This window comes from Sinocyclocheilus anshuiensis, unplaced genomic scaffold (assembly GCF_001515605.1).
Source record: "Sinocyclocheilus anshuiensis isolate Anshui unplaced genomic scaffold, SAMN03320099.WGS_v1.1 scaffold447, whole genome shotgun sequence".
NCBI lineage: Eukaryota > Metazoa > Chordata > Actinopteri > Cypriniformes > Cyprinidae > Sinocyclocheilus > Sinocyclocheilus anshuiensis.
The window spans coordinates 2,831,381-2,844,007 of record NW_015552615.1 but is presented as its reverse complement, the minus strand read 5'-3'; the positions used below and the strand labels follow the sequence as shown (position 1 = coordinate 2,844,007).

At 35.1% G+C, this 12,627-nt stretch overlaps 2 protein-coding genes across 2 annotated transcripts in view; one reads left to right on the top strand and one right to left on the bottom strand.

The window, feature by feature from the left end:
- rbpjl (recombination signal binding protein for immunoglobulin kappa J region-like) overlaps window positions 1-8,314 on the bottom strand; it is a 10,483-nt gene extending 2,169 nt beyond the window's left edge. Inside the window, exons 1-10 of the mRNA XM_016457100.1 lie at window positions 8,271-8,314; window positions 8,038-8,172; window positions 7,209-7,279; window positions 7,017-7,132; window positions 5,495-5,669; window positions 4,562-4,699; window positions 3,202-3,314; window positions 1,365-1,505; window positions 1,112-1,267; window positions 893-996 (exon numbers count right to left, since the gene is read on the bottom strand). Of these exons, the coding sequence (XP_016312586.1) occupies window positions 893-996; window positions 1,112-1,267; window positions 1,365-1,505; window positions 3,202-3,314; window positions 4,562-4,699; window positions 5,495-5,669; window positions 7,017-7,132; window positions 7,209-7,279; window positions 8,038-8,172; window positions 8,271-8,314 (1,193 nt within the window). The remainder of the gene's footprint in view (window positions 1-892; window positions 997-1,111; window positions 1,268-1,364; window positions 1,506-3,201; window positions 3,315-4,561; window positions 4,700-5,494; window positions 5,670-7,016; window positions 7,133-7,208; window positions 7,280-8,037; window positions 8,173-8,270) is intronic.
- Window positions 8,315-9,887: 1,573 nt separating this feature from the next.
- LOC107666032 (matrilin-4-like) overlaps window positions 9,888-12,627 on the top strand; it is a 20,859-nt gene continuing 18,119 nt past the window's right edge. Inside the window, exon 1 of the mRNA XM_016457123.1 lies at window positions 9,888-10,110. The gene's annotated coding sequence lies outside the window, so the exon portion shown is untranslated. The remainder of the gene's footprint in view (window positions 10,111-12,627) is intronic.

The following is a 12,627-nucleotide window of genomic DNA, read 5'->3' as shown; positions in this document are numbered from 1 at the left end:
CCCCCCCAAATACAGTACATGGTGTTTTTTGTTTGTTTGTGTTTTCTGGCTGTTGACAGTATTTTCTGATTTAAAAATATCCAAAATCCTCTCCGTACAAATTTTTAACTTTAATATGTCAACAAAATGAATTTTGAACCTGGCTTTATCCGATAATTTCTGGTTTGTTATTGATTTCTAAAAGCAATAAACCAGTATGAATGAATGAATGAATGCTCTCATATCTAAAAACCGGTAAATGTACTTCCTCACGGATTGATTCAGTATGAATAGTCATTATTTGTGACATTTGTGCTTTAATGTGTGATAGGACAAATGATGAGATCTGGGGTTTGCAACGGAAGATCTTGTGTTACACAGGACCTCCTGTGGTTTACAAGAAGAGGAAGTCATAAACTCAAAAGGACAGCTTTTAAACTGCACATTTACAAAGTGCGTCATATTCAAACTCAAATAGCGCAAGTTTCCTGTTTAATGTTTTTGAACTGTTGAGGAATAACAAATAAATGGAGCAATGCTGTTAGCTAAATTGCTTATCTGTTTACAGCATAGTGCAGTTTTATTAATATTAGTATTTATTAATAATATATTTCAACAATTATAGCATGAAAAATATATTAAAATTATTTTAGCTCTGCATATATTTGGTTTACATAATGCAACATAAGCATTGCATTGCTGTTTATCACTATATTTTCAATTGAATTACATGTGAATTTTTGAGATCATTGTTGTTGTTGTTTTTTTCACAATAGTTTTTGATTGTATGTAGTGTAACTATCTATTTGGTAGGGTGGCTTGACTGTCGTTTTATTTTAGCTTGCCAAACTACAAGCTACTCATGATGTAAGTATCTGCCTTATCACTGCACCAAAATATGATAAATGCTTACCTGAACATTGTCTCAGCCTGCATGTTACCAAACCAGACCTGTAAGTGTGGACCGAAGTTTTCTCCGTGAAGCTCCAACATGGCCACATGTCCTCCTCCGTTCAACTAAATCACCAAGGACACTTGTTAGTGTTGTTTTATTTGACATACATCTCATAGAGTTTCATATTAAATTCAGCTCCTGTTGAAGAGATGTAATGAATCTGGCTGGATTTCTGACCTCTAGTCCGTTGATGACAGGTACAGGGCTGATGGTGGTCGGGTGACTGGTCAGACTCTCGCTGAAGGTGTATTCAACCACCTCTGTTCCAATGATCGTCCAACAGGAGCCGTCATTCAGTAACACCTTATTACTTTCTTTAGGACACGGAGAGGCCTGTGAGTTTGGAATGACATGGGGGTGAGTAAATGATGACAGTTTTCATTTTGGGTTGAACTGTTGTTCATATTTAACTGTTACTGCCTGTGTTCACCTGGAACTGTATGATTTTTTCATTAGACAGGCACAGGTACATATGGCTACTGTCTCTGAACTGGAAAGCACATTTATGAAGCTGAGACACAGGCTCATCCACGTCTAGACATGCATGCTGCTTGTTCACTTTACGTATTACCTGCAAGGAAAGAAACAGAATCAGGTAACTATTCACACAGCTGACCATTTTGTTCTTTTGTACATTTAACATCCCCTTAAAGGAACAGTTTACCCTTTTTTCACTGAAGGAAGCATTGTTAAAGATTATGGACTCATATTTAGGCCAGAAGCAATGGTTTGACATTAAAAATATTTTAATTATTAATTTGTTTCTTTAAACATACTATTTTTGGCTTTACAATACATTAATTGATGGACTAGAGTCCTGTGGATTACTTGTGGATTATTGTCATGTTTTTATCAGCTGTTTTGACTCTCATTCTGACGGCACCCATTCACTGCAGAGGATCTGTTGGTGTGCAGGAGATGGAATGCTACATTTCTCCAAACCTGTTCTGATGAAAAAAAAATTAATCTTGGATGGCCCGAGAGTGAGTAAATTATCAGCTAATTTTCATTTTGGGGTGAACAATTCCTTTAATAAAGAGCAACAGTGAGCATCCACGTTTTCTTAATCTTGGTTCCGAATATATTTCTTTACATTCATTTTCTTCATTGTACAGAAGTATTTGATCAACATCATTAGCTACCAAGGTAGGTCTCTTATGAAAGGTTTATATGTTATATGTTGTTAAAAGGAAGTTTCTTTGTAGAGACAAAATGGGGTTTTACTTCCTTGCTGTTTTTCAGATTTTATATATTACACTTTAAAAATAGTCTTTTGACTAGTTCTTTTTTGTCAGTGATGGTTCCATAGATCCTTTCCATTGCACAAAAGGTTCTTAGTAGTGAAAAAAGTGTTCTTTAGATTATTTAAATGTTCTTCACACTATAAAAATGGTTCTTTTAAGAACAGTTCACTGAAAGGTTCTTTGGTAAAAGATTGTTTTTGTATTCCATTTTTTGCAAAAAAAAAAAAACCCTTTTGGAACCTTTTTGGAAACCTTTATATTTAAGAGTGTAATTGTAGAAAATTATCTCCATTTTTGTTCCCAGACTTCTGAAATTTGATACGAGCAGACTTAGCCATTAAAAAATGAAAAAAAGATTCATCACCCTCCTATCATGCACCACTGCACCTGGTCCCTGCAGCACCTGTGTGCTGCACAATATGCTTGACTGTTCACTCTCCTCCGACACTAGAAATCCTGCTGCATGACGGCTTCAAATACACGCTTGCAAACCAAAACAAACCAGTCAGCAAATTCAAGCAACTAAAATAACACTGTGAAGGTCTATTCTGTTTGCTAGTCTGCATGTGGTAGTCTAAATGTGGTATTTAAACATCGTCCTTGGCATTTTGTTTAAGTACTTTATCAGCAAATTGTGACGCAGGTTGGTAGCAGCCGGGCTTCCAAAAAACACCACAGGGATGGAAACTTGAACAGAATTAACTTCAGAGACATGGGTGAAAAATATGGATCAACTTGCAGATTCAATTCAGAAAGGGTTTTTTTTTTTTTTAAAGGGGTGTTAAATATGATGCTGCTAAAAAGAACATTATTTTGTGTATTTGGTGTAATTAAGAGAAAGGACAAATTTAAATCGCATCATATGACCCCTTTAAATAAAAAATGCATGCAGTTCTGTGTGGTATTGCTAGTAAAACATACATTACACATTTTACCTTAATTTCAGCTTGGATATCTTTTAAAAATATAATTTGGCTAATCATGTAATAGAAACTAAATCAGTTTTATATTTGCATACTATACCATTGGTGGCAGCACCACTCCTGAGTCAGTGCATACCAGCTGAACCACACAGCCGTAACAGATGTAGCTGTCACACACGGTGTATTCACTATGAGTGGCTGGCATCTCCTCCACTATAAAGAAAGAGAGCGAGTATTAGGCCACTGTAGGGGATGAGAAAGAAAAATAGACCTCACTCAGATTCGGCCTCGAGTGCTGTATTGGGGTTAAACCCATTTATGCTACATTTATTCCAGCTGTTGAGCACATGTTGCTGACATTTACAACTGGACCTTTTAGAAATTTTTTTTGTGAAATTTCTGGACAACTGATTTTACTCTCAAATGCAGCGAGGCGCTAAAGGCGTTTGTTAGAGTTTATTTACACTGGACATCCAGCATAGAGTATTAACCTATTTGGCCAGTTGTTTCTAAACTTGTTTGGGTTTCTTCCGTTTATTTAGCTACTGTGGTGAACAGTGGATTAGTCACTAGAACTGAGCGATAGGCAAAAGCATATGCAAGGGTGAACCCGCTTTAATGGGAAAACTTCTGCAAAAGGAGTTCCCCATGTCATTAGTGTGAATTAGAAGTTGCTAATATAATAATACTGTTAGAATATGTTATGTTTACAGTATATGTGCAGATTTAGTTTTTCTCTGCACATACAGTGGGTACGGAAAGTATTCAGACCCCCTTCAATTTCAATTCTGTGTTTTTCTGTCAATATGGGGTGCTGTGTGTACATTAATGAGGAAAAAAAATTAACAAATGATTTTAGCAAATGGCTGCAATATAACAAAGAGTGAAAAATTGAAGGGGGTCTGAATACTTTCCGTACCCACTGTAAATGCCCAAATTGCATGCAGTTATTACTATTACTTTCATGTTGTTAAATAAATGTTAGGAAACATTTTACAGTAAGGTCTTATTTGTTAACATTAGTTAATGCATAAACTAACAATGGTCAATATTGTTTTACAGGATTTATTAACCATTGTTAACATTAGTTAATAAAAATGTTCATGTTAGCTGACAGTGCATTAACTAAAGTTAACAAATATATTTGATCTATGTATTGGTAAATGCAGAGATTAACATGAACTGCTGTAGAAGAACTGTTTATTGTTAGTTTACTAATGTTAACAAATTAAACCTTTTTGTAAATTGCTACCAAATGCCATCTAAAAAATGGGAACCCAGGATTTAAAAATATATAGTGTGAAATCTTGAAACCTGACTAGTACCCAGGATTCATTACTAACGTGTGAAAAGCTCATAGTTTATAGCTTTTGTCACTTAAAATATTTTTTTTCCAGTTATGAGGATTAAGATAAAGAGGAATAAAGGCAGAATAAAAGAAAAAGCATTGGATCTCAAACCTAACGTGACAGTGAAGGCCGTCCATTGTTTCGCGCTGGCAACAAAAGCCCCGTCTTCCACCGCCAGGTAACGTGTACTGACCGTCTGAGACCGCAAGCGGTTAAACAACGACACTTTTGAGCCTGATGAAATGCACACTGCAGAAACAATCACATACTTTTTAGAAAGTTTCAACAGGTTTTTTTTTTTTTTTTTTACAATAACTGAACCAATAGGCAAACAAAAGAAACACCATTCATAATTTAAACCCTCACTGATCCTAAACATGCTCATTCAGACTGACAAGCAGACAGCAAACACAAATGACTGGTATACTGTGACTAATGCCAGTCGGTTCTTTTCCTTAATCTTTGTCTCATTGTCCGTCTCTCCCACAGAACGGTGAGGAATTCAACGTCACTTGACAACTGCTCTCAGATGTCAAGCGCCTCTTTCTTCCCCTTAGAAGCTCTCTGTGGATCCAGCAGTCAATGTCAACAGAATATGCCCTCTTAGTGTGTGCTTTAGGATCAGAAGGTTAGAGGTCAAATGTCTGACTCCTGTGGCAATGGCTGCCGGGTGACACCAGTTAGTGGCTTGACCCCACTTCTTATACACAAAGACACGCAAACACACTTACCCAAACTTACAGGAGTTCTGTTTCGACACCGGTCGACCCTCTTTACGTAACGGCACTTAGTTAGAGTAGATGTCATATTTGATTTGACGCAAATGAAGGATAGCTGAACAGTCAATTCAATGGCTTGTTGACAAAACAAAACAAAAAAATTATTACCAAAAAATTCAATTTGGACAAAAAACGTAAAAATTACCTAGAACCTTAAAACTGCACAACATACTGAACTGACTGTCCTTCTATTACTCACATCATCAAATTCATTTGCATCGTTACGTATGGACATTCAAAATTGCACACACATGCACAGACTCACGGTCAGCGTTTTTCATGGACTGCCTCTTCTGTGATGGTTTGGAGATGACTTTAATGAGTCTGCTGGTAAATGTGCCAATTTCTTGCCCTCCACTGTGATACATGTGTAGCAGCAGACGAAAGTGCTTTCGTTTGTCCTTATCTGAGATATACAAGGTTTTTGCGCAGGCAAACATCTGAAAAGCATAAACGAGCCAATTGTTAACATTTACAAAAGTTTGCAAGTTTAAGGTTAGTACGATTTTTTGTTGTTGCTGTTTTTTTTTTTAAAGTTTCTTCTGCTCACCAAGGTAAGTGGTGAGCAAGATTACAGTAAAAACAGTGAAATATGTCTATTATGTAAATTAATCATTTTCAATTTGAATATATTGTAAAATTTAATTTATTCCTGTGATCAAAGCTGAATTTTCAGCATCATTACTCCTGTCTTCAGTGTCACATGATCCTTGAGAAATCATTCTAATATGCTGCTTTGCTGCTCAAGAAACATTTCTGATTTTTATTAAGGTTGAACGCAGTTGAAATCATTATAAATATATAGTTCAGTCATGAAACTCTAGATGGCGCAGGCTGATGGGGTGTTAACATAACTGATGATATTCAGAGAGTTAAACGACTTGGCACAAGCTGACTGGTTCATGCTGCATATGCAGCCAATGAGCTTACTGCCTTGCATTTATATGGCTGGCTAGCATTCACTTGAGATTCCTGCAGCTCGCTTTCAGAGTTCTCTGAAACCCTCCACCCTCCCCAGCTCCACCTGTATAGATCTGCTACGGGGTTATTTTATATGCTATTTGTGCAGCAGCAGCAGCATGTCTTAAATACTCACGGCACCGTATCGCCGTATGCATAGGCAGTAGCAAGTTCCTGTACTTGCTTGCAGCAGAAGCAGCAATAATCTACAACTACAGCAATAACCAACAGCAGCAGCAATTCAGCAGCAGCATAGCAGATCTGTTCCGCCAAGACCAAATACATTAACATTGTCATATCCATCACCATGCTAAAATGTTCCCAGCGTTGGTCTTGATTGAAATGCCTTTACTGTGACTTTTGGCCAAATTAATGCATCCATGCTGATTAATTTCTTACTGACCTCAAACTTTTAAATGGTAGTGTAATTGTTAATTGTATCTAAAGCATGTGAGTTTATTTTGAGATCTTTGATTGCAGACTTTGGTATCTGAGCACAGTTGGAGACATTTTTGAGATCTCATCTCAAATCACATAAGATCACATAAATCTGACAAGTGAATAACCTTATCAAAAGTTCTTGTTGTTCTGGTGGTATATTCAAGAGATCTTATTTGTGAGTATTATTTTCTGTGGTCAGGAAGGTTTAAAGATCATTCATCTTCATGTACATCCATCTGCCCTCCTTACATAAACCTGGTTGTAATCCAGGTTGAATAAACATATGATCCCATCTCCAAATCTAGCTGTACACACAGCAGTCATGTTCTCTCATAAACCCGACAGACTCTCTCCTCTTTGATCGCTGGGCTTTGGCAATGTCTCACCCTCCTGTCTGTCTGCTCCTCAAAGCTCAGCTTGAAACTGTCTGTCCGTGGATCAGCGGAGCTGTCCAGACCCATGTAACCGAAAAGCCGACAACTGGACTCTCCTAGACCTGATGCTGTGTGAATACAAATGGCAAAATTACAGTGAATTACAAGGGTAAGGATGAAGATGTTCTCTCACAGCTCACTGACCTTTCAGCTGCTCCTGTCTAAGTCTCCATCCGTGTCCAGTGAGATACACGCAAGGAGGCGGACTGAAAAACCTATGAAAATGCACAAAACGATTATTTTTGGAACATGAAGAAAGAGGGTGTGCAGTAGTTTTACTTGTAAATGATCTGGTAAGTGATAAAATAATTTCAAAAACATGGTTTTGGAGGTAAATAATTAGCGTTTTATACAATACAGACTGTTTCAAAGTAGCTTTACATTAATAAATAGGAAAATAACAGTACTACTGTTGTAAAATTAATCAGTTATGAAACATTCAACTGTAAAGCAGCTCTACAGAAGACAATTGCATCATTCAGCTCAATTTAGTTTAGTTCAATATCTCTCAATCATTTCATTAGTTTAATTAAGCTATACGCAGATATACAGAAGGCAAGTTCATTAGTCAGTTCAATGATGATTTATTTCAATGTTGCAATTTTAACGTCATTATTCAGCTGAATTCAATTGTAAAAATCAGTTAATTAAGCTTTTGAAACATGGTAGCTGGTCCAAGCTAGTTAACCAGTTGGTGGAGACCTGGTTTAATGGGTTATCCATCTTTATCAAGTTGTTTAGAGCTGGTAGACCAGCAACAAACCAGCTTTAATGTTCCAAAAACCATTTTAAGCTGGAATGATGTTTTTTTTTTTTTCTCTGCAAGGATTTGATTTAGTCATCAGCTGGTCAACATCTCAAACTGGCAAATAACCTGAAGTTGGTTTTACATTTTTCAGTATATTTATGTGTGTATATGCTTGTAAATTTTCACAATGAAAAATGTGAATGCACAGATGAAAATCATTTTTACCTCTTCTCATTGCCGTAAGACTTCTGAGCAACTTTGGCATGCAAGATGATCACTGATTGGTCAGGTCTGAATTGGAGGTATTGCCTCACTGAATCTCTGTTTACTTTTGACAACGAGGAGAAATTTTGATCCTCCCTAGTGATGCACAAAAATATTTATTTTAAACTTAGTGTTACAAAATGGTAAAACGGTGGTAAATCCAAACGCATCCTCTCCAAAATCATGCAATTTACTCTTTGAAGTCAATTATCTGTGCATTTCTCAGAGATCCAATCATGGAAAAGGTCTTTACCGGTTTCAACATAAATATTGTTATTATTTCAGAAAGTATTGAGGCAGTGGGACATTAACAGCTTTTTTGGCTATCCTTTATGTCTGTGGTAGACCTACTGCGCTTTCTGACATACAGCAACAAGCAGCGTTAATGATTCAGTAATAGATACGAGTTACAATAATAGATATTCTGACATAAATATAAGCCATTTTTATGTGGGTGGTTTTAATGTGTAGACTTCAGCAGAGGACAGGAACTTTCCAATTATTTTAAGAGGGAAAAAAAACACGACATGATACATTTGCAATATATTTCAATATAAATCCTTTTTATTCTAATTTCCTTTTTAAATCCTTTTAGGATAAATGCCAATGACACAGAAAGGGAACCTTGTAATATTTGTTCAAATAAGAAAACATCTCCCTTTGTGTTCCACAGAAGAATGAAAATCTCATGGTCTTGCAATGACGTATTATTGGTTAGTAAAAATTACAGGATTTTCTTTTTTTTTTTTTAACAAGCAACTCTCTATTCATCAATGAATCCTGAAAACATCACAGCTTCCACAAAAATATTAAGCAGCACAACTGTTTTCAACACTGATAATAATAATAATAATAAAAAATGTTTCTTGAGCAGCAAGTCAGCATATTAGAATGATTTCTGAAGGATCATGTGACACTGAAGACTGCAGTAATGATGCTGAAAATTCAGCTTTGCATCACAGGAATAAATTACATTATTGTATTTTTAATCAAATAATTGCAGCCTCGGTAAACATGAAACACTTCTTTCAAAAGCATTAAAAACTTTGACTCTGAAAATTTGAACTTTGAACTTCATATGATCTGTTTGCAGTGACTCATTTTAAATAATTTTATTACTTACTCAATTCGAAACAGTTCTGGGAGTTTTAATTAAGACCCCAAGGATATAAATGTGATATTTCCCAGCAGAGTGAAGTGCTTTAATTGAAACTCACTTAATTCCCCAGGCTTAGGAAGTTTCAGTCAGTCTGCCCAGATTTTTATTTGAGGTCTTCCCAGGAGGATACGGGGTCAGAGGGGCACTGATGCTATTTCCCACTTAGAGTGTGTTAGGATGAGGTCAAATGAGATCCCAGTGTTTGGCTTTTTTAAATTATTGCACACAAAACTTTTTAATTCTTTGTATGGTTAGTTAACATGAAATATGCAGTTTAACATGCTGTACTTTTTCTAAAATTATTTTGAGTGTTTTTCTTCTAGTTACAGTCTACACACTTTCCCTTTAAAAAATACACTTTCCCTTTATAGTAAGTCATGATACAGTTATTCGTTGACTACCCTAATACAGACCACAGTCATATTTCACAGGAAGCCTATAAAGAAAATCACTGCATCACTGTAAATGAAATTTAGACTGATAAAGTCAGTTCTTTGTTCACTAATGGCACTTCAAGAGCTGGTGCATCAGTCGTGGACTAAAGCAGAACCGCAAGGAATTTCTGTAGGCTCACTGAAAGAAAGCGTTAATGTTCTCTCCTGCTGCAACCCCCCAAAGAAATCCTGCCTGCTCTTCCCATTTCGGACGGGGGTGGGATCTACATTTTAAACGTGCTCTGTAGATTTAATACCTGGCCAATGTCTTGACTGTTCACTCTATGCTTGAATAATAGCCTGGAGAGGTTACTACTCACCTTAGAACACTGTTTGACTCTTTTAATAGGCTTTATAAACCACTGCTGCGTCATTTTGTGGTAGTTTTGGATACCGTTGCTCTCTTCTACAGGAGAGACTGTTCCTGTGTCATTACCTGAGGTGAGTGAAGCACGCGTCTGATGTGTACAGGTGAGATACTTCTGTCAAGTCCACAATGGCCAACCCTGGAGAATTAGGAGGAAAATGCAGTGTTGCTTGCGATTTCATTGTTTCATTGACTAATTAAACAGTTTGTTTAACGACCTGGACAGTGACCTTCTAAAAAAGAAACACATTTTGACGGGAAAAAACTTTAAAATAGCAGTCGTGAGACCGTTTAACCTAGTGAATGTGAGAAATGTGCTCAGCTGAGCATTTTTGTGTTATTTTTAAACGATGTTTTTATGTTAAATGTTAACCTCAATAATAAAACAGACGCAATTTTCATTTAAATACTGCAAAGTATAATATGCATTTTATATAAAAAATAATTTATTTATAATGCAATGATTTTTTCGTTATAAAATTCAATTGGTTCTTCAAATAGGCTGTTTTTATCTAGGCAATTTTTGAGTATGATGACACTATTTGGAATAAATGTCTGTCACGAGATTTAATTAAAAATATACTTTATTTGATTAATATTTAATTTGTATGTGTAAACTATTTTAAAATGTTATGTGACCTATGTTCAATATAATGTGGCGTTGTTGTGATCGCATCACGTGGTCTTTATTTTTTTTTACCCGCGAAAAGTGTATTTATTTAAAATACTGACATATTATTTCTGCTGTCTGTATATCGTGCACAGTATGTGAATTTTCTGTATCCATTAAATATTATAGTGTGTGGTTTACTATCAAAGCATATTGTGGAAAAACGTCTCCCACAATGCAGTTCTCCTAAATTGGCCTTCCATTTTCAAGTAGAAGCTATGTCAGCTACCATTTTTAATATATATATATATATATATATATATATATATTTGCTAAATATTTGTTCAGAAAGCAAAAATGCAATCTAGAAAAAGTTTAATTGCAGCATTTTTTAATTTTGGGATGATGATCAAATGTCTAATTTGTCAAATGTCTAATCAATGCAGCATATACTAATTTTGAAAATGATTCATAAAATAAATGGTTCCAGAGCAATTCTTATAAAAACTATATTTTATTCTTCTGAATGTTCTATTAAAGCATACGTGGCAGTGCACAGTATACACTGTGCAGTCAGTAGGCCTAGTTAGTATTCCCTTCCAAACACAGCCAAGACTTGAACTAAACTAAATATAGATCAGCATGTAACAGACTGTCTGTGTCTCAAAACTTAGTGAGCCGCCAACCTAAACAGCATATTTGGGCATCATGCTTTCCACAGTGCTATCTAGATAGGCAGCTAACATGTACATGCTTTAGGTGCACAGTGGTTGGCTGGAGGCAAAATGCTATTAGTAGTAAAGCATCACATCTGCTTTCAATCCCACTTTAACAAGAAGCTGCTGTTAGTTAATCTAACTGTGCTCTGAAGCTGTCAGTCAATCGGCTGCCAAAGAAACCACGCTTGTCATTTTCCTCCATTCGCCCTCCTCCTCTAATGCTCACTCACACTGGGTTTTTCTTTGGTCTGTCTGTGCCCCATGTCAAGCTGAGAGAAATGTTTAACCCATGGAGATCCCTTTGGGTGAGAGCTGCGATCCGGGAAGCTTAAACAGTCTTCTAAAGGGAGAGAGATATATATATATATATATATATATACAGCACACTGGAAGAAATGTTGTTGCTCTTTTTTTCTCACTCCTCTACGTTACTCTGATGGGTGGATATGGTTTCTCTTGGTCTAGGTTCCTCAAAGGAGCTGTCTTTTTTTTTTTCTTCCACATACAATTTATAATGATAATTTTTTTCCCCTTAATTTTTCAAGCTCAGAGATTGATGAAACCCATGATGAATAAGGTCATATTTTATCCCAAAGCCAAAAAAAAAAAAAAAAATCTAATTTGTTTAAAGAATATTAAGCTTATCTAGTATTTGTTAATTATTTTAGTATTATTTTATTAGCCCCTTGCATTTCATGCTAATTAATATATGTTCTTTAAACTGTAAAGGTAGTTTTTGTTGTCCTCCCTTTAAATTATGCTGATATATGATTTATGCTGAGAATCAGATATTTGTTTTAATGCTTTATACTAATGAGAATTCATTTTTTTAATAAATATCTACAAATATTATATAATAAATATTATATAATATAAATGACAAATACATATTCTTTTATTTTACTTGTTTTATTTTTAACTGTTTAATTGTCAGCTAAATTTTGGAATATTGCAAATATTAAAGATCCTAAAACAGGCTTTTTATGCAAAATATGATTTTATTTTTAAGAATCCCCAGCATTGTTAATGTGGTTCTCTTTTATTCATTTTATTTCTTTTTAATACATTAAATACAAATATTACATAATTATATAAATTACATAATATAAACAAATAAATATTTAATTTATTTGATGATTAACTAAAATTGTCAGGAAAGTGATAGCATACTGCAAATCATAAATATCAAAATATTTATATCTTCAAATAATGCCCACCATTAAATAGTTATTTTATTAATTTTTCATTCAATCTCAATAAAT